Genomic DNA, 22,672 nt, shown 5'->3' with positions numbered 1-22,672 from the left:
GGATCGTTAACGATAGCGTGGCACACACATCGGGATAAACCTGATATATTTATCGACGGTCTAATCCGCTTTCTGCGAGCCGAGATCAAAGCGTCTGGCAGATCTTTTATGGTAAATCTTCGAGTCCCCACGCAGTTTCTATTCTGATGTCTCATAAAACCCAAGTTGAAATAAACCGCCCGGCTATACGATTGAATAACCAAGTAGAATAAATTTTTTCTTTAATATAATTTCATATTCCACTTTTAAGTTAACAAAGACATTCAACTGGAATATGTAGTGATAAATCTTCATAACATTCTGAAGTTTTTTTTTAGAAATTAATCAATAACGATATGTGATTGTAATACATTATAATAAAGTTCATTTTATATACGTCATTTTGCATATTAATTTTCAACAGTACATGGACCAATTTCAAAACTTTTTTTAAATAAAAAGATATAAATAAAAAATGAGTTTTTATATATATCTTCTGATATTCTATTCTATTTATCAAATATACATATGGATCTAATTTTTACATATAAATCTAATTCTTATTTTTGTTCTTTAAATCAAATAATGTTTATGACATCCTAGGATTTTTTTACAAATTAATTAATAACGATACCAAATACAATTATAGTACATCATAATAAAAATATTCATGTATATCGTTTTATATGTTAATTTTCTTTAATATATTTCCAATGATATAGGTATGCAATAAAAATTTTGAAACCTTTTTTTTAACTAAGGGCCGGTTATTCTATCTTCGGATAAACTATGTGACAATTTACCTTGGGACAAAAGAGTAAAGAACATAAGACAGTAAGAGAGTAAGACAGTGAGCTGAAATTTATCGAAAGGTGGAATAACTCAGCCTAAAAGATTGTAAACAAATATATATATATATATATATATATATATATATATATAGATCTAATTCTTATTTTTATTTCTCTTAAAATTAAACAAATTTTCTTGGCAGCTTAAAGATTTTATAAAAATTAGTCAATAATAATATCACATACGATTGCAGTACGTCATAATAAAATTGTTAACGTTATTTATGTATATTGTTCTACACATTAATTTTCAATGGTAGATACACCACAATTTTCAAACTTTATTTTTAAGTGAGAGAGAAGTAAATAAAAAATAGGTTTTGCTCTATCCTACTCCATCAGATACATATGGATCTAATTTTTATTTTATTTTTCTTAAAATGTATCTTTCTTCTTTTTCTTCTTTTTTTTATTTATTGATCCATTTTTCACAATATACATATATGAATGTATTGTGCAACATGTGTAAATATATTTGGATATCCAAAGTATTGAGTTCGGGTTCAATCGTCACAATGCGTGACTATGCGGATTTTTTATCTCTAAGAAAAACTTTAAAATGGATGATCTTTCATTGTAAGAGCCATATGTTGAGCAACCCGTGAAGGTTGCTAGGAACAAAGAAGCGTTTGTAGAATCCTGAATTTACTGTCCGTTGCAGGTTCAGTAACTCAAGTACGGTACAAGGCGTCTTCGACAATCGCAGAAACTGTGTGTGTTCTCCATCAGCGAAGTAAATCCCTTTATAGAAGTCGACATCTCAATCGATAGAAACGGCTCAATCGCGATTGGAAAGTGATAAACACGATAAATGTTTGCGTAACGTTCAATTCATCAGTTATCGAGTAATAGGCTGCTTTATACACGCTATTCATTCAAGAGACAGATTAATTCATTTGGGTTAAACTCTCATCTCGCATAGTTTCTTATTATAATAGGAATTGAAACTTTTAGCAATCAGAAACACGAATGAAACATTTCTTTCTTAAAAACAAAATAATAATAAATCTAAAATAATTAAATTAAGAAAAGGTATTTTACAAATAAAAACTGTTAAAAATAAAATGTTAATTTTAAGTTAAAAATGTATAGTGGACTCTATACACAAAAAATATTAATTTTACCATATTTAAATTAAAATTAATATTTTATTTTTAATAATATATTGCTCATAATTTTTTTAAATTTCATATAGCTTAAATAAATTGAATTCTATTTTCATTTTCTAAGTTTTTCAATTTCACTTCGTCAACAACGTGACGTGTCCACGTCCAAATTTCTGGAATGGCTTGAGCGATCCACCGATAAAACGGAAGACGCGTACGGAATCGAAAGCTCTGCTAAATAAAATACTTCCTAGATTCAGGGCACGCGTTCGCGAGGATTGTTTCTGCTACACGGCGCGACATCAAAGACTCCAGATGTTGCAGACGGCGATTAAGTAGGTTTTCGTTCTCTTTGAGTTCACGGATCGACCAAGATGAGAAGGTGCAAGCGGAGAGATGCAAATTTACCTATAAAACTTATCTCCGAGAAAAAAATCTGCCGAAGATTCACGAAGGCATATTGACCACCCACGAGCAAAAGCAAAATTATCTCTCTGATGAATTTTTATATTGTCGATGCCTCCCTTTTGCCTTATATTATTTTTTCTTATCATATGCATATCGATTTCGTAGTACTTCGCTTTCTTCTTCAATCACTGCAAAATGAAACAAGTACGAAATTATGAAAAGATTGTGAAAACTAAAATATCTAAAAATTTAGCTAGATACAGATCTAAAAATAATTTCGTTAGATCGTCAAAGTAATTAAGTAAAAAATTGAAATATGATGAATAATGTTACAAGAAATTTTGATATTCTAACTAGTTTGAGCGTTCTACATAATAATTAATAATCCAATAAAATTATTTTCAAATTTTTATTTTAGATTTTTATTTATTTAAAGTTTTAAACTTCAGCAAAATCTTTCTTTATAATAATCTAAACCTAAACCTTAACGAGAATTCCTTTAATTAACATGATTAAATTTAAGTGTCATATCTTTATTATGTTCATCTATAATTTATTTCTTATATTTACAGTTACGAATATTTATATATTATACATATATTGTAACTAGTTCATCCTATTTAGGTTGTTCCATCTTTGGTAAAGTTCAGCTCATTATCTTACTCTTTATTTTCTTATGCTCTTACTCTCTTACTCTTTTGCTTATTCAATAAGTAAAAAATTACCATACAGTTTATCTGAAGATGAAACAATTGGTTCTTAGTTCCCTAAATCACTATTACATGTTGAACTGTTAACATGTGCAGGATTACTCCGATGACGACAATGGCGAAGAGGATGAAACCTTCACCACCTCGACTACCACAACAACTACGACGACGCCGAAGCCGTCGCTCAGCCAGCATTACGAATACAGAGATCCAAAGGCCTACGACAGCGGTACTGGAGCTCAATATAACGGGTACCAAGCGAGAAACGATTATCCACCAATGTCTGCTCACAGCGTTCACAAGTGGCAATCACTCGGTACTCGCGAGGGCGTCAAAGAGACCAGAAGCAACATGCAGCAGTACAACAAAAACGGAAAGAGTAAGTACGCATTCAGAATGTCGAGTGCATCTCAATGACTGTCACGACGTTTCTCTTCCTACGACATCTTTATCGATGGAAAAAAAAATGTGCGGGCGGTGAAGCGTATTAAAAGAGTAGTTTGTAAGCGATCGCGATTGCGATTGCGATTCCCCGTAATCGGTTTATGCAAATGCACGTAATACCGTTCTACATTTTCGTCTGCTAACCTCAATTAATTTTAACAGCCCGCCGGATGCGCGCTGTTCTGAAATAGTTATTAATCGTTATTGAAACCACGCCGGTGGTCCTTTCCTGGTGGCGGTGTTCGATCAACGTTAATAACACAGTAATATTTCACGTATGTCGGAGATGCCACGGTAATTATCGACGTACCTTTCATCGCGCGTGCGTGCATTATACGCAAATGTTTGTGCAAAACCGCAGCGCGCTTATCCATCTATCTAATACGTTACACGGGATATACGCGGACGTGTTCGCGGCAATCAAGTTGCCTACACATGTAACAGCGATCTGCCGCAATTATGAAACTGAAGCAGCGCGCATAAATCAATTGGTAACCGATTGATAACACGATCGTGATCAAACAATATGCATATCCGCGATTCGACGCGAAGGAGAGAGCATATTTTAAGATCGGCAATGTTACGTTGTAATAGGAACGTAATATATCGCGTCACTTTGACCGTCCGGTTGGTGTAACGATGGTTTTTATAATTACCCGTCGCAGCACGCAATATAAATTTGCCCGTGCTATATTACGATTGCGATACGACTCCCAGGAGCACGCCTTTATTTATGCCTGGAGGCATTGCACCTTCTCTATCGATGCGATTGCAACACAAGCACCATTCACATCTACATCCGAGAGGACAAGAGAAAGAGAGAGAGAGAGCCGTTAAGATGACTCTTCTCCTTCTCAATCGGCTTCTCTTATTAACAAGCGGATGACAGACATATATCGTAAAAACAGCCACCATAAAACGCGATATTTACGTTGGAAAAAATAAGATAAATATATATACTCATGTAATGTTTCTTGTATTTCCCTCGTTAATCCTTCTCCTAATTCTGTTTCTTTATCATTACGTACGCCTCATAAACCTATTATATCACGAGGTTAAAGTCTTCCCAAGGCCCTATTTATCCTTCACTGCTTTTTGCCGCTAATTACATCCGATTGCGCGATCGTCTCTTCCCTCGCGATCGCCGTTCGAATAAAATTCTCATATTCAACGCGCGGCGGGAGCAACGCTCGGTAGTGGAGAATGGAGTTTCTGCGAGAAAGGCGTAATGGAGTTTGCAGGCTATTAATATGTAAATTAATAACAACGATTGTGCACCCCGACTGAATGCTCGTGGCGGTTACGGCAACCGCAGCGTGTACTCCCGTGCATCAATGCGCGCACGTGCGTGTTTGCCGGGTCTTGATTCATATAGTCCCCGTGGATTAAAATCAATTTATTATCACTCACCGAACGACAGCAACCCCGACAGCAACCTCCTCTTATCCGACAAACATTCCTCGTCCTCTCTGCACGACTTTCGTCTCTTCTCTCGTCTTCCGTCCGGATACATCTGCCAAATTTTAATATGCACACTAAAAATTTCACTTCACTTTTTAAAATTTCATTTCATTTTTAATCCTTCGTCGACAATGTATAATTTTGTACCTTCCGACCCAGCAACCTGGATCTTTGAAGTTTAGTTTAAATTTTAATATCCAGACCGTATAAAAATCTAAAAAAATTCTTCCATACTTGTGAAAGTTTTAAAGAGTTTTTATTATCGCAGAAGTCGGGTTGTATTTTATTATTTTTACAAGCTTCAATTTATCTACTAGTATTAACAATAAAAAAATTGACTGTACGATCAAAGTTCTACGTTGTCGGCGGAGAGTTAAAAATTAAATTTTACAGTTTTAACAAGAAAATTATAATTATGTGCGTGATAAGATAAATGCAGAATGCGTAAAGCTTTCGTGGAAATCTTAGCGTCATATATCACATTGATGACATCACTTTCCGTTGGCTCGCATAATCCTGCATATTTACAAGATGATATATACCCATTAGATATGCTACTGTCTTTCGTGGCAACGGTTGATCAAATACTTTCATGATGAGTCAGAGTTTAAATTTGTATAAAACTAACCAAACCGACCATAGAAGAAAAGAATAAATAATTGATAAATGATTTGCTTTGTAGTCTTTCATTCTTCCTCGCATTAATAATATAATAAATGTGTATGCACTAAAAAAATCGGTTAAATTAATCTAAAACACATATATCTAAATAACCAGACTGCGCTTAGTGAAATATAAACGATCCACACATTTTGAAATAACCAGACAGGCTGCATATATTTTCGTTGCGGTAGCCAAGTACATTTCGTTGTATGAATTCTAGTAAAAGCAACGCAAATTTTGGTTGAAATATTATTAAATTATGATTATTTAATTATGGTAATCAGAAATTATGTTTAGTTCACCTCCTAGAAAACTCCTTTAATTTAATCATATACGTTAACCACATTAATTCAGCTTATGATTATAACAACTAGATACTTGGATATTATTACTACATACGTACTAACTAAACTCTTATAATTGATATCATACCTAAATGTTTTGGTTGTGTAATCAAAATATTCAATTATAATAATTAGACATTCTGTTTACTTTCATCAAAATTTGCTTAACCAAACATATCTTGTTAATTCAACTATATTGTTCCGTGTGATATTGTATGTTGATACATTTTCTCGGAAAAATTAAAGAATAGTAGATGATTGAATTTAATCTCTTTCTTTCATAATATATTCCGAATACACGCGTTTGAATATCAGATGTACGGATGCGTAGTGAGAGCACATACTTCAGAATTCCTTATGGCCGTGCCTCCATTCTGAACGCGCCGATGTGATCTCATGGCGAAAGTAACGCCTATGTTGGAAATTAGCATATCATGATCGTCCCTTGAGATTAGGCGGGCGAGAAATTCCATAAAAGTACACTTCCGAAATCTCCACTGAAATCATCTCTTATAGCTGGAGTTCTCGTGCGCGCATAAAACGAATGTTACGAGAAAGTTATTCAAGCCAGCGAATCACATAACTTATACATTTCTTGATCTCTCTAAATACGTGTAATACCCTAAGAGCGATGTTTTGTATGAATAGTCATAATTTAGCTGGTATGTAAATTATAAAAACTTTCTTATTTCTTATTTAATTAAAAAAATTGTGTTATTCTAACGAAATTTTTATTACATATGAAACATTTCTCTCAATCTAAACCAGTTTCTTCTTGTTAAAACAATACTCTTTTTCTATATACTTTCTATATACTTTTTCTATATACTCGTAGCTCTTTTTCTATATACTTTTTATTAAAATAACATTTTAATAAAATTTCATTTTTATTTTGTTCTCTACTGCCTGCGATGGAGCGAAGATCATTGTTTCCCAACAGCAAAAACCATGTAGTTTTCCAAAGTGATTGCAAGCTCTAGCATATCGCAACCTTTCACACGACCAATTCTGTAATGGCTAATAAATTAATCGGACATGACGAACGACACTTTAATGGGCGATAAGTCGTCATCGAGTATAAATAGTTGATATTCGCTGCATCGCAATAATTTTCGATTAAAAACGTCATGGAGCCTCAATTCATCCACGGTATACTCGTTAAATATGCGACCGGCGAACTTGATCCGATTAACACCGTCGTCCGTGCACAATCGAGATGCGTTTCGAGATCGCAAACGGTCCGTTTAAATCCGTAATTCAAAGTTCTCGCTCTAAAAATACCTCGTATTTCGTCATCATCTCGAGACTTCTTCATTTCACAATAATCTTGGAAGTAAAATGACTACAGAAATAAGTGTTAAACGACATGGAGAACGCTATGTGGACGTGCAGAAATAACAAATGTGCTTTCTCTCCTTTTGATCATTTAACGAGCGATCTCGTGACCCGCGACCTCGCGAACGGTGAATCGCTTCCTAAGTGGCTCAACATCGCTTTTGAATTCTTTTCCGTACCGTTGACGTTTCTCCGCCGTTATTATTTGCGCTAGAATTTACCGATTTTCTGCTACAATGCCGTTTCTCCGTTCGCTGAAGCGAATTATGCGGAGTGACGGTGTCGCCGTAATTATCGATAGCGCGTGAAACGCGCGTAGAAAGCGATTAGTTATCTCCATGCTGAATCAATAGAAAGCTCTCGTAACTTATGTCACTTGATGCAGGAGATGCAGGAGATCCGAGCTCGTTGATCAAACTAGCCGCCTCACGTCTCGATCTCGATCACGAATTCTCGTTTCTCTTCCCGGTATATTATCAGAAACCGAGCATACCAGACGGATCAGAGGATCGCTAACGGAAGATCCGTTCCGATAAGACGGGCTTCTCCTTAATCTGACTTAATACGACTCCGCTCTCGCCTTCCGTTTTATCGAGACAATAATTAATGAGTTACATGAAGAAACGATATTACTCATGGCTCGTTACAACATATAAGAGAATACCACTTTAACGCAATCTCTAAGGCCACTTACGAAAGCTAATAACTTCATGTCATGAGAATAGAAAAGTTTGAGGGTTTCAAAATTCGAAGATTTACGATCTGGAAAGCCGCAAGTTCGAAAGAACCGTAAAGAAACATGTCGCAAATCAAATATCATCACCATGAGTAGGTGTAGCTATATATCGGCTTTCTAAAAGATAAAACACAATTGTCACGTACTTGGAACAAGGACTATAACGTGAGCCTTATCTTTTTTTATTGAAAACTTGCGAAAGCGAGTTAGTCAATTTCGTTCTGTCATTCTAACGGCTGTGATCCCACGGGATTGTACTTTATAGGCGAATGTTTGCCATAGGTGCTGAAATCCGAGAGGCTCTTCAGCATGCAATTAAAGTCAACAAGGAAGGCAGCTGCCAGTGGCCACGAGCGAGAGTTATTCCGGTTCGTGACGTCTATCCGAGCCCATCGACCACCTACATTCCACACTGCGCCATATTACACAGGTGCTCGGACGATACCGGATGCTGCAGATCGGAAACGCTTACTTGTGTGCCGAAGCACTCTCACCGCATCGAGCTTTCCTTCTATGTGAGTCGATCATTTTTTTTTTTTTTTATTAACCTTTACAGGACGGGAAAGCTACCATAATGATGCTGAAATAGTAAATTTTGAAGCAAGGAATATAATGATGTACAATAAATCAAGCCTGTCCAAAAAAAAAATTCAATATGGGTAAGATTTCGGAGGATTTTTCTGTAAAATGATGATACGCATCCGAGTGACACTTATCAATACTTTACAGTCTCTGAAATCTTACTCACATTGTATTTTTTTGCGTCGATGATTTTGCGTTTTGAAGCTCAAATTGGACAGACCTGTAATAAATTATAACAATCTTATCTCAAAGAAAAGCTGTAATAAAAACTAGATTTTAAAAGTAGATCCCTGTCCTTTAAAGATTAAAATTCTTATTCTTTTTTAGCTTTTCTTTTTTTTTCGCTGTAGTTTTTGTATCCAGAGAAAAATTTTTTCAATTAAATAAAAATTAAATCAAAGAAATGTGTCCATTAGACGGTTAAAAAAAATTTCTTTGATTTAAACGTCATTTCTTGAAATAAAATAAATTTTTCTTTCATTTGAACGTCATTTCTTGAAATAAAATAAATTTTTCTTCGATTTAAAAACCTTTGATTTGACTCCAATTTAAAAACATCAACGAAAGAAACAATTTCTTCATGACTTTTTTCTGGATGTGTGATCTAATTTTGATATTTGGATTCAAAAAGATAAAATGTTTTATAAATCAATTTAACTTGCACATAAAATTATCCGTTTTTAATGAAATTAAGCAAAAGCCAACAAAATTAATTCTTGTAAATTCCTTTGATGAGAATATCATTAAAAAAACATACAAATTTGTTCATCCATGCGATTTAACATGGGATACACCGAAGGCATATGAGGCCGCAATAATTATTAACTACCACGATGCATAATTTGCCAAGATAACGTATTAAGCGAATTACCGGCGCGGCCGTTAGCTGCGGACCGAATCGATTGAACGATAAATGATCTCGTAAATGTGGGCTCCCGCCACATGCCAGATAAATTGCCAGTAGAAAGAGGCGCACTGGTGCCTCACCGGAACAAGATGGATGCACCGACGTAAGGAGGAAGACGTTATCCGACGAGAGAAAGTACCATTAATCGTGTAAACTGAATTGCGGACAATTTATTAGTGAGATGTCTCGAGAAAGAGCTAACAATATGCGGGCACGATTTACGAATCGTCGTCGAGATATCGAGCCGTGCAAATCCGAGTAAATTATCTCTCGGCTTCGGTCGTAGCAATATTTTATATACACAAGCGTAAGTTTATATATGTATAAAGTATGCATTGCTATAAACGACAACAATCGTTTCTTTTCTTTTTCCATATGTGCATGCGCGTTATCGCACTCCTGGAATTGGATGCCCACACAAAATGATCTCTCGCATAAAAATAATCGTGGTAATTGGTCCGGTTTTAAGTGGACGCATTAGTGTCATGGAAAACAAGTGGCATTATAGAGCGACCCAACGTATATTGGCTAATTGAATTATTTTTGTCTTTATCTGGCTATATGCGCAATCAGACACCATAGTTGATCCACGACATAATAAACGATCTCGTACTCGACGTTTGCGATAACAGTAAAATAATTTACATGCCATGAAAATTTTTTTTCAAACCTCCTGTCAGCAACGTTATATATATATATAAAAAGCAATAAAATATTACAACTATAAAGTATCAATTTTATAAGATATCAATCTTATAAGGTATCAATATCACTTATGTAAAAAGATTTTAAGTCATAATTTATAACGATAATAATTCGTATCTTATAGTAAGAATTTTGTTAAAACTCCTGCCGGCATGTTACGTGTATAAAAGCGGTAAAATATTAAAATCATAATTTATAAAGTATCCATCACTTAAAAAAATTAAATCTCGTCAGCGCAAGAATTACAACATTCTTCCTCTTTCATTTTTTATCTTATGTGCCGTCACGGCATAATTAAGACCGCGAAGAAACGGATAAATATGAATGTAGCGTGTCTGGCTGTGGGTTGTCAATAACGTTGACTTTCGAGCGCCGTCATCTTAAGAACGCTTAAGTCGTTCGTAATTTGACGGATGACACGCGCCGTCGTGCTTGGTGGTCCGCGTCACTTTAATGGAACACTATTTGCGCGCGAGTTTATATGCACAACGGTGATATCTCGGGAAATTATTAGATTTCCAATCGCAAGGCTGTATGACTATATCATCGTCGATTTACAATATTAATGTCCGCTCACAATCGTGTTCGATGCCAGACAAATTGGTCGCGATGTATAAATGAGATTTCTAGCGAGAACTATCTTTATCTATTCGTGTGAAGTTAAGTTTCTATTAGAAGTCAGTACTCTTTAAATTTTTCAAAGTAAAATTTCACTTAAAACAAGTAAAAAAATTCCCTTGAATTGATAGTAAAAATACTGCCACTTAAAATAGAATAACATTTCACTTTTCATAAAGATGAATATTTAAATCCAAGACTGGAAAGAATGATTTTGCTCAAGTACTTACAAATTTAGCCACATACAGATCTGAAAATAATTTTGTTAGAATATCTAAATAATTACGTAACGATCTCAAGCATGACGAGCAACGCTGCCTTTAAAAGAAAATTTTACTATTCCAATAACCAGTTTGAACATCTCACATAATTATTTTATGGTCCGACAAAATTATTTTCAGATCAGTATCTGGCTAAATTTTTAAATATTTTAGCGAAACTGTCCTTATTTCGTAGTGAGTGTTTCAGATTCAAATGTTGTTCGGAGTGAAACATCAGTCAACGTGATTTTAGTATAAGATTAGAAGTCTTAAGCCGGGATACATAGATAATGTTTATATTCCAGATTGTCTTAAATATAGTCCGGATCTACAATATATTTTTAAGCCTTAAATCTTAAAAGAAATGGACGAATCATAATCGATTATTCTCCTTGCACTCGACTGTAATTGGTCAATTTCTTACGGCTTAAGATTTAAATCACTTATTGTAGATCCGGACTTAAGATGTTATAAGCCAGTCAGAGGACTGTATTACTTAAGACGGTCTTAAAATAAGAACGGAGTATAAATATCGGCCTTAACCTACTTAAACTCGGTGACATTTTATTTTTGAAAACACTCGCTCTACGACATAAAATAAAAATCACTTCATACGAATAAAAAGTTACTCCAGTTTGAGCGATTCGGTATATAATCATTCAATTTTTTGAGTGGAATTTCACTCAAGGAAATTTGGAGAGTATAATTTGACAAACAGGTCTCTCTACAATTTTTTTTTTTCTTCATCGCAATGCAATCGAACGTTGAAAACTGGCAACCGTATAGGTGGCATGAGGAGGCATGAAAAAGTGCATCGACAACGAGTTTTTTATATTCTCAACCCTAGACCTTCATTTAACGAACGGTAGTCGTGATTATGCAACTGATCGCGTTTACAGGTTAAGATTAAACTCGCTGTTTCTCTCGCAACCCGATACTTTACGCAGCGTCGTTTCATCGCGCGATTACTGTGGACCCTGCGATCAATTTCCACTTCACAGCATGCACACCATCATTTTCGCAGCCGGCTTGACCTAACCCAATTCCAGTTGCACGGAGAGAAATTTCACGATACACGCAGACCAATTGATTTTTAACCCTCTATCGGGGTCAAATGTGACTCCACAGATTCGTCATCAACTAGGACGATTTTTGTATTAAATTATTTAACGTCAATAAACTTTATTGTATTTTTTTTTTGCTTAAACTGAAAATTACAAGGTTCAAAAATATAAAATATAAAACGCAACCATGGTTACCAGTAATCATCGCCTTCTAAATTAGAACGGTCGAAACGTAAATACCATTAACAAATTTGATTATTTTGGCTAATAATTACATCATTGTGTAAATTCATCACTTTTTCATGAATTCAATTAAACATGAGATGCACGTATACGCAAGCACTATTTCGCGGTGCGGTAACCGTAAAGTATTCGCGTCATAAATACACAATTAAAAGCAAATATAACGAATCTGTTCCTCCCTCATTATCGACCCCAACGCCAGCCAAGTTGGATTAATTACTCATCGAAGCTTTCGTCGCAATCGCCGGTGTATTATTCAGCATTGGTGTATTATTATCTCCGCGTAATGAATACGTAATGTTACAACTACACGCGTATTGTACCATAAGTCTTTCTCTGCTAGACTGCCAAGTCGAACGAATTGAGAGAGGAGGAGAAGCAAGCAATTAAGGGTTTATGGCATTTTCATTAAAAATTAACAAAATGTCTCCCAATGAAAAACCCACGTGCCCAACCATCATGCAATAAGAACGATAAAATATCGTAGACAGTAAAACGGTCTTTAAGATCTGTGTATTTCACTCGTACATATCGAAGATTAATCTATCTCTTTTTTGTACACATATAACGTATCGCGGTTGCGAGACGCACTTAATTAATTGCGCTCCGAACACCCGTAAGCGTGAACGACAAATTGGAATGTAAAAGAAAATCGAAAGTGAATGAGAGATTCCTGCTCACGGAAGAATATTGACCCTTGATCTCTCTTTTCGATTAATTGCGAGCAGATTTCCCCATTCCTCTAACTTTCTCTAGAACCTAGTGATTTGTGAATATGTTAATGACGTACATATTAAGTTGTTGCGTGAGAGTAATTCATGGTCCACGATTATAATCGGTCATGTTTCCATGTATATTGATTATCGGCGATTCTCTGATGATCATAGGATATAATCGTTATATCCACACGACTTATCTCGGATCCTCATCTCGCATGTCAACGTTTCAATGACCCCCTCATAGAATTCAAATCCTCTGTTACTGCAGGATTTAACGAATCAATTAATCCGATGCGCGGTAATAAATGTGCTCCATTTATATGACCGTAGAATGGACGAACAAGTGCAGCACCGTGGGATATTAATCGCTTCTTATCTGTGTGCGACAGATATTTGACACTTAAAAAAAGAGACATTTGTCCAGTGGAAGACAGCGGATGATTGTACTCTAAAAAAGATTTATGGACGAGACAGAGAATGAAGAAATCAATTTCTAACTATATCTTATCACACAGATATATATAACTTTATATAACCGGTATCTTGATAGTTTTCCACTCTGAACATATTGGATATTCGCTTACGTACTTATATATTTTCTAAATCTAAATCAGTGAATAGTCACTAATTATCCAGTGACATACGTGGCACTGGATAGTCAGTGAAGTTCAACTAAAAAAGGAAAAATGTTTGAGCAGTATACATTAACTAAAATAATGATATTTGCATATTAATTTCAATCTTCCAATATCATATTCATTGAATTTATTTATTCACTAAAACAAGATTAGTTAGATTATATAATAAAGATTAGGGATTAGATTAATTCACATTTCATTCACTGATTACCAGCATATTTGGCACTGATATCAGTGATTATCCACTGATTCAGATTTAGAGAGTATATATTGCATATATATATATATATACCAATATATATTATATATTATATATAAATATATTATATATAATATATATAAATATATATATTATATATAAAATCCTCTACCAAAATGATAAAGGACTTTTCGAATCAACTTTTGATCAAGAATAGTGCAATATGATTCATGAACGGACTTTAATAAACAATTAATATGTATATATTATTTCGAGTGACATAAAATATGTATGTATTGATGAGACTAATATAATTCCTTTGGAAAATTTTTTTTTAAAACAAGAAACAAATTTGTGTAACAGTGTATTGTTGATCAGGTTATTACTAAAGAAAAAATTGTAATAATCTTAATAATTTCATTCGCTCATCGATTCCACACGCAATGAAGTGCGACCGTTATTTTACGATCGACAATTAGTCTCGTCTTTTAGTTACCTCTCGCGCCCGTCAAGCAACAATAGCCACGTAAAACGTTCTGAGGACGACGACGAGGGTTGTGGTCAATTGCCATCGACCATTGCTTCAAAGACGTTTAAAGTCTTTAACGGTCGCCACAGCCCATACTAATTTCCTCCTCGTAAAAATTAAGCTGTGAAACGATCGTGAGAAATTACACGGGTTGGCCGGTTAAAGCGAAAGTTAGTCGCCATGATTTTAATTAAATGTAGCAAATGAAAACTGAAAAAATTAATCTGATGAATCTTGTCAATTTTCAATAAAAATTTTGGATTTTAAAAATCAGAACAGTATAGATCAATACATTTCAGTCTAACTGCAAAATTGTAAAAAAGATATTTTTAACGTGAACAAAGCAGCATTAATAAAACAACGTTTGTTTTATAAAAACCGGATATCTTTTATCAGAGGTGAGCTTGGTTTTTTGATGATGCTCTCGTTTGAGAGTAAAAATCAACGCAATATAAATTCTAATAAGCGTCCACGTAATTGCCGATACCGAGGTGCAATAACGCCACGGGTATAATTTGCATTTCACTGCAATCACCATCCAGTTTTGCCATGTAACATTAGCATAAGTTCTTGCCGAACGTTGTGAGAAACGGTAGTGGGTTAAAAATGCGGAAATGCTTATTAGGAGAGTCATATCACGCTTTATTATCATATCACTCTTTTTTAAGAATACTTAATTGATAGGAATTTCAAGTAATTTAGGTGATTAAAAAATTCAATTGAAGTTAAGGAAGAGCCGCTTAAGCCGCTTATCTAATTCAATCATATTTCTTTATCGACTGACTTCTGTTCTTTGTATCTAGTCATATATTTCATGTCTCTCGGAAATTCTATTACTCATTTCCGTCGATCAATCGACACTTTCATCATAGTGACATGTCCCATCGCATCATTCGTAAAAGCGCGTCCTGTTCGAGCTGCGGGAGTCTGTTGCTCTCGAGGGTCGCAGACCTCGTAACAAAGTCTACAAAAAAGTCGCAATTACGAGGAACGAAAAGCAGAGGAGCAAGCATTGCGACGAGTGACAAGAGACGATGGATAAATTTACGGTGGGACGTTACAAGATCGACAAGCACGAATATATCCGCTCTCACGAGCAGGAATGGATTAAGAGTGTCGAGAGAGGCTGTCGCGCTTCGAAGGAATAAGGAAGAAGAAAAGCACGACGAATACACTTTGTCCTTGAATGAGCAAAAATCAACGGACTTCAATTTTCATTCAAGCAATACGGCATTAAGCGAATTGATGGAGTCATAAAACTATGTTTTCAGCTTGCGATTACATGATCGTACAATTCGTACACGACAGTCTTTCATGAAACGTGTATACTACTGGCTATGATAATTTATGCCAATACCAATAAAATAAAAAAATGAATATGTATGCGAACAATAAAACCAATTATACACGGTGATATCGTATCTAATGACACATTCGTATGGCAGGTAACGCAATTGCGTTACCTACCTGCAATCGAGGCTAGAATATTACAAGACGCGAAAATACCATTTACGCGACTAAGCGCTTGTACTTTCCTTCGTATCCTTTATCTCGCTAGAGATTGCTCACTAGATACCGCAGCTTCACGCACCCACGCTCGATAGCCGACCAATCGAGACCATTGATTGTAATATACAGGTTCAGAAAACTAGGGGTCACAACTGACAATGAGATAAATTTAATGGGATATGTCGCCTTCTTTTATCCGCAAACTGATAAAGAATGCGCGCAATTCCATTGCCGGTTACGACATCGAAAACGCAATACGTCCGCCATAAATACCTGAGAGTATGTTTCTGTCAATATATTATCGGACGAATTAATATCCGAGACACCGAACGCCTGCTGACAGCACGTACAAAACTGAAAACTTGTCGTGTTATCTTCTATAATTTATCGAGTACAAACGAACGTTGTAAGAAAGTGTACTGATATTTATACCGTAATGCGATCCGGTGATTAAACGATCAGTTTAATAGTACGGAGCATCGCTAATGTTAATATTTATTAATATTTATTAATACGTGTTGGCGTAAAACGACATATTCGATTTTTACGAAGACTAACGAATATAACGCAGATTAAAAATTTCTTTCTATTCTTAATGTAACGGATTCCATCCAGGGAGTACTTTAGTTTATCGGTGGCAATTTTATATTCGTGACCTATGTACAGCTAAGATGTTAAATAAAAGTTTACGATTAAACTTATAATCTGTAATACGAAACTTTTCTCGAGTTAAAGAGGCAACTCTATTTACTTCTTGCGGGTTCCGTGACGCCAATAAACAACATCAAAAACACCGTAAGTTTAGACACAAGACATTTCACAAGAAACGTTTCTTGTCCTACTGACGAGAATGACGACGTGCACCCTCCCTCGTTTTACATCACTCAAGAACAGCCGTCGCGACGCTTCGCTCCAATTATCCTCTATTATTATACGGTGCAACCCCTTTTAATACTGTCAACTGTTGATGCAAAATCAGATCGCATCCATTAGAGAACAATATATCAAAAATGCAAACATAAGATGTCTCTTGAAGACGTCATTAAAATATCGATAGTCGATTGTTATATTTAAGTACAATCTTAAGTACAATCTTAAGATGTCAGAGCGCTGAGTTAATCTTCTGATTAAATAGGTAATTAAGACATTACTTAAAATAAAAACATTAAAATAAAAACGGATTATATGAATACCTAAGACATCTTTTAGATATCATATTATAAGACGTCTTAAAGATGTCCTTACTCTTTGATGAACCAAAACTGTACGTAAATAAAATTTTCGCTGAATTAATGAAAATTGGTCCAACGAATTCTCATAATATATAATTTAGATTATAAAACTATTACTAAAATTTATTGCAAGAATGAATATGTATGTAGTTATATAAATGAATCCAATTATTGTATCAATAAATTAACTACATTAAATTGGATATTGATTAACGATCATTCATTGGACCAAAAATGACCAAAATTTTTTTCAGTGTAAAAACGTGTTTAAGACATTCGTGTCCGCATTTTGAACGTATTGTTCTCTGAGACTTATTTGTATCCCCTGGTACGAGTTTGTTGTATCCTCTGGATAGACTCGCTTGATTCTAGATTGATACTTCTAACTTGGTCCACAACACTTCGAGTGAGTCAGTTCGCAGCCGAGCCACACTTGGCCGGGTATCAAATTCGTCGTAGACGCTGCACGACAGGCAGCCGCGAGCATCACGACAAGCGTGTACGCTTGATGTACCGACACTCGGACACAAAGTGCGATGCCAAAGGTGCGCGAACCTACGTTATATATAAATATCGCGGCTTCCGCAATACCGAAATATCTCTGATTTATGGAGTGCCGCTGGATCATCAAGTCGCGTACGCGCATCACGCTCGAGCAACTGGGTTAACGCCCGTCGATCGTTAAAGTTCTTTACGGAGATTCCTTTGATGAATGATGGGCTCGTCAACAGGATCTTTATGAGCGCAAGGCAGCCGAAAGCACCAGAGTAGCTAATCGCTAATGGTTTCCATTCTCGCGCACGATGATATCATAATGTAACAAAAAGCTCCTAGAGCTAATACAATATATTTTTAAATGCATTAAATTTATTATTTTATACACACTGAGAAAAATGGTCTGGTTGGAATAAATAGTAATTCTGGTGAAAAACAGACGAATCAGAATTTTCTGGTTAAGTCTATTAGAATTCTAGTTGAGATAACTATTAGGTGTTGGAATTAATTCGTAGCGTTTTACAAGTGATGGGAAGTACTTTCATTAATGTATTTTTTAATGCTCATGTGAAATAAATAACATTCTTTCATTAAAAAACGCTACGAATTAATTCCAACACCTAATAGAATTCTGATTAATATAATTATTCTGGTAAAAATAAGAATTTTAGTAAATATTTTATCAGAAATATTATATCAATCAGAATTCCGATTATCTCAACTAGAATTCTAATAAATTTAATCAGAAATTTCTGATTCGTTCATTTTCAACCAGACATTTTTTTCAGTGCAAAAATTCTATAGCGTCAGCAACATAAACAATGTTTTCATTCGAATTGAAATCCTACCCTTCCGCCAAACCTTTCTTTCGTTCTCCCTTTGGTAAACGAGAAAAAAATTCGGAATGGTCGTTAATGAGTACCTACGCGATGGTCGGCGCACACGAAATTAAAGAAGCAGTCCGGCGCAACTAAGACCCCTCGCATTTCACGATGTTTAATAACGCCAGCACTTGACCGGCTCGCACAATCTTTACAATTCGCGATTGGCTGAACAACGTTGCTCGCACAAAGATAAAAGTACTTCCCCAAAGTTCGGGCAACCGGGTGTACTTTCTATCAGGCTAATCCCACGTTAATGTACCTTTTTTCCTGGAATCGATTGTGCTGCGGCAAAACATTCGGCAGAAAAAGGGAGCGTTGCAAACATTTCGTTCACTATTTCAGAAGAAATGCGAACGCAAATAGTGAATTAACCCTTTGTTGACATACTGGGTATGAACCACCCACAAAATTATTTTAACTCTCTGCAACTCACTTTTCTTTTCTTTTGTAGAACAAAAATACAATGTTTATAAAAAAATCTTTTCAATTCCCAAAAAAACTTATATTCAATATGCAAAATAAATATTCTTTATCCAAAACTAACTTACAAGCTAATTTTTTTTTTCGAAGTATCATATCCAATTAACAATACTGTAAATTTTTAACTTTTAAAATTACAATTTTTCAAAAATTTTACTCATTTTTTCTCTATTCACTGAACTCAAGAATTTTTTTCACAAAAGCTGTAATGAAATTTCATTCAAATACTATTTAAATGAATTCTACTCTTGAAAATGACCCATAATTTTTTTTATATTGATTGGATTTTTTAAATAAGAATTTAAATATTTCTCTGGGTGTGAGCCACCCAGTATGTCAAAAGCGATCGAAAAAAGAGGTGTGTCAACAGGGTTAGTACATGATGATACATTATACACGAAAATGATGCAGTATTTCATCAAATTCCATTTACGTTCGACATACGGTATGGTACAAATGCTAAGAAGACATAAAAAAAATCGAGGTCGGAGAATAAGTGACGCAATCAGCAGTAAAAGTTAGAAATTACTAGAAAATTATATACCATGTGCACACAGTGATTCTTTTTTAACGATCTATTAGAAAGAAACGTTAAAAGAAAAAGATTGTTTCGAAATACGAAGCTTGAAGAAGATGAAAAAAATAATACTTTTAGGTTCTCATTGTAACAAGCTAACATAACATGATAAAACGTCTCTTTAGCCTATCGTAAATAGATGAATGCAGTGAAATGTGTGAATACTGCATTAGATAAGCCATAGATAGAACCTAATGTAAAGTCAATTCCACATCGGTCGGATATACCGTCGCGTCAGCGAGTTCTGTGTTTGCAGAACTCGATTCTTATCTTGCTTTCCACGATTTGTGTAAATTAATTTCGCAACACGGAATATCGCATTCCAGAAAAGACATTTATCCCTTTATTATTAAAATATTCATAGTCACTACATAAAGTTGATAAATCGAACAAAATTTGCTTAATGTGATTGCAGTATTGTTTTCTATATTCATTAAAGAAAATTAAAGAATACATTTTTCATTCCATTTTTTTTTCACTTATGTGTTCTGCAATGATATTCTCCTATTTAACAAATTGTATGATAATTTAAAATGAAATAGATGGATGGATCTTAAAAGGCGCTTTTAGAGATGTAAAATAAGTTGAATCTTTCGATACCGATCCACCTATTTATGCATCCATGCCATTAGTTATCGCGAAAGGGCTCAAAGTGCTGTATAGAATCGAGATGGCTTTTCATAGGAACCTTTCCTCGGAGTTCTAAAATGTTGCTGCATCAAAGAAAGAGGCAAGCGGGTCGAAGCTATCTTTAGTAATCCCGGATTACCAGGTTAAGCGTATTTCTGAGCCCTAATATTCAACTGTGCAACTCTACTTCTACTGTGCAAACACAGACGCCAGAACTTTCCGGCTTTAATGCATATGTCAGCAAAGACAGTTAAACTATCATCGGTAACAAGCGCAAACAGAGGTTTCATGGTTTCCACGAGTACCTACGAGCGTACGAAGGGACAGATAATATCGGGTAGACTTTGATGAGGGTGGCAGCTGCAGCGGAAAAGGCTGTACCGAGTCTCTGCCAAGAATTATACCGTCGGCCGATGGTGACGCATAAGTCGGAGCGAGTAACAAGAGGAGAACAAACGCATTTTCGCCATTGTTTTATCCGTCTTGTATTCGCAAATGTACTTACACGTTCCCGACGGTTGTTGGGTGGCATGGTGTCGTTGAAAATTGCACAGCATGAAACCGAGTAGAGACAGATTGATCGAATGCGTCCGCAACACGCGCGAATAAATAATAAAGTAAGCAAATAAAAGTGGCAATAAGATGATTATCCGGGTGTGATACAAGCATGTTGTAGTCAGATTCTAAAATTCGTCCTGGGTTTTCTAGATCGAGAAAGCAACACCGTGTTTAGCATAGCAAAAAGACTATCGTGACTGACACACTTGAGTCATGCATATCATATGTTGCATACAATTGAGGCGTAAACCGTACCTAACTATCGTGGATTAAAGCGTATGCTGTGAATACAAGAATATCTAATTTCACGTAAGCGGAACTTTAAGAACGATATTATCGAATATAAGGTAAATGTCCCACACAAAATTTATTATTATTAATCTCAAATGCTTTTTTTTATTACTGTGTTATAATTACTGTGTTCAATTGCATTTAAAGATTACAATTAAATTATATAATAATATTACATTTTAAAAAGCGTATTTGAGACTAACATTAACTTAAATACATAAAGTGTTATATTATTTAAATTAATATTAGTCTCAAATGCTTTTTACCTTAAAGATAAATTTGAATTAGTTATCTTTTGTCATTAAACATCTATTTATATTAATATTTTCCATCAATATACTAATTTTCTAATTGTGATCGGATACTGGGACAATTACGTTTGTGTTCAACCGGTTATCCGCCCACTAGTACATTAACGCATTCTATTATTTATTTAAATATTTTAATTAATAATTGTTATAAATGGGTTCAAATAATTTTTCCTTGTTTAAAGGAGTCTTTTCAAATGAATACAAATATTTATATTAAAAACCTTCTAATATAAATTGTATTATTTATGACAACCTATGCTTAAATGTCCTACTGGGGACATTTACCTTAGGCAGGAAATTAAATCAGTTTTGCAATTCAGAAAATTTCAATAAATAAAAAGAACTGTGGAAAAAAAACTACATATCCCATTGTACTCCTGATTTTTCTCTCGAGATGAAACGACGATGAACGACGTTTTGTCTGGAAATCTGAGGCGCGGGAGATGACGCACCTGCGGCAATTCGTGATGGTAAGGCATCGCGGTGAGAAAAGGCAAGAAGAAGACGGATGTTACATTCTCACGGAATGTGGTAGATCCCAATCGGGAGCAGTAGAGAGCCGCAGTTATCGTTTTTAATGGTTTTCTCAAGTCGCACCGTCACCAGAATCGCCCGGCCACCCTCGTTACGTTTCTGAGTAGCCGGGAAGGAGACCCCACGCAAGATTAACGATGCTTCCAGTCTGCAAGGTGAATGGGACGTTGCGTCAGCGTCCGTACATGCCCATCATTTTAATGGGACCATCACGTCGACGTGGGTCCTGTCTCGGGGATTACACTTGACTGAGTGGCCTGTCCTGCTCTGACAGGTGTCGGCGAAAATATCAGTTCACCGACGGGATATGCGCTCTTATCGCGCTAAGCCTCTCAGCGAAATTATCTGAAAAACTGTTTAAGTGTTCAAGTAATTAACGCAATCTTGAACAAAACTATCGTATTAAGTATAGGAAAGTAAAGCGATCATTACGAGCGTGATGCGTTTCTACGGAAACCTTGTACCGCAATTTGTCGAATAATGATTATAATTAAAATCTTTCAAGATATACGCAACGGCACTAGACTCTCGATACGAGATACTTTCACGCGGTAACAACTATAATCGCAACTTTAATCGAGCGCCGACGTTGTAATTACTTGTGTTATTCATTAACGTAAACCTGCTTTAATCGTATAAGCTTAGTAATAATTTTTAGTAATAAGCATGA

The 22,672-nt window shown here is 35.2% G+C and overlaps 1 protein-coding gene across 1 annotated transcript in view; it reads left to right on the top strand.

Annotated features, from left to right (window-relative positions):
* LOC105146520 (uncharacterized) overlaps positions 1-22,672 on the top strand; it is a 110,383-nt gene that overhangs the window by 46,226 nt on the left and 41,485 nt on the right. Inside the window, exons 2-3 of the mRNA XM_011056837.2 lie at positions 3,151-3,433; positions 8,320-8,552. Coding sequence (XP_011055139.1) covers positions 3,151-3,433; positions 8,320-8,552 — 516 coding nt within the window. The remainder of the gene's footprint in view (positions 1-3,150; positions 3,434-8,319; positions 8,553-22,672) is intronic.

This window comes from Acromyrmex echinatior, chromosome 14 (genome assembly GCF_024713525.1).
Source record: "Acromyrmex echinatior isolate Ae372 chromosome 14, ASM2471352v2, whole genome shotgun sequence".
Taxonomy (NCBI): domain Eukaryota; kingdom Metazoa; phylum Arthropoda; class Insecta; order Hymenoptera; family Formicidae; genus Acromyrmex; species Acromyrmex echinatior.
This window is presented reverse-complemented; position numbering and strand designations above follow the sequence as displayed.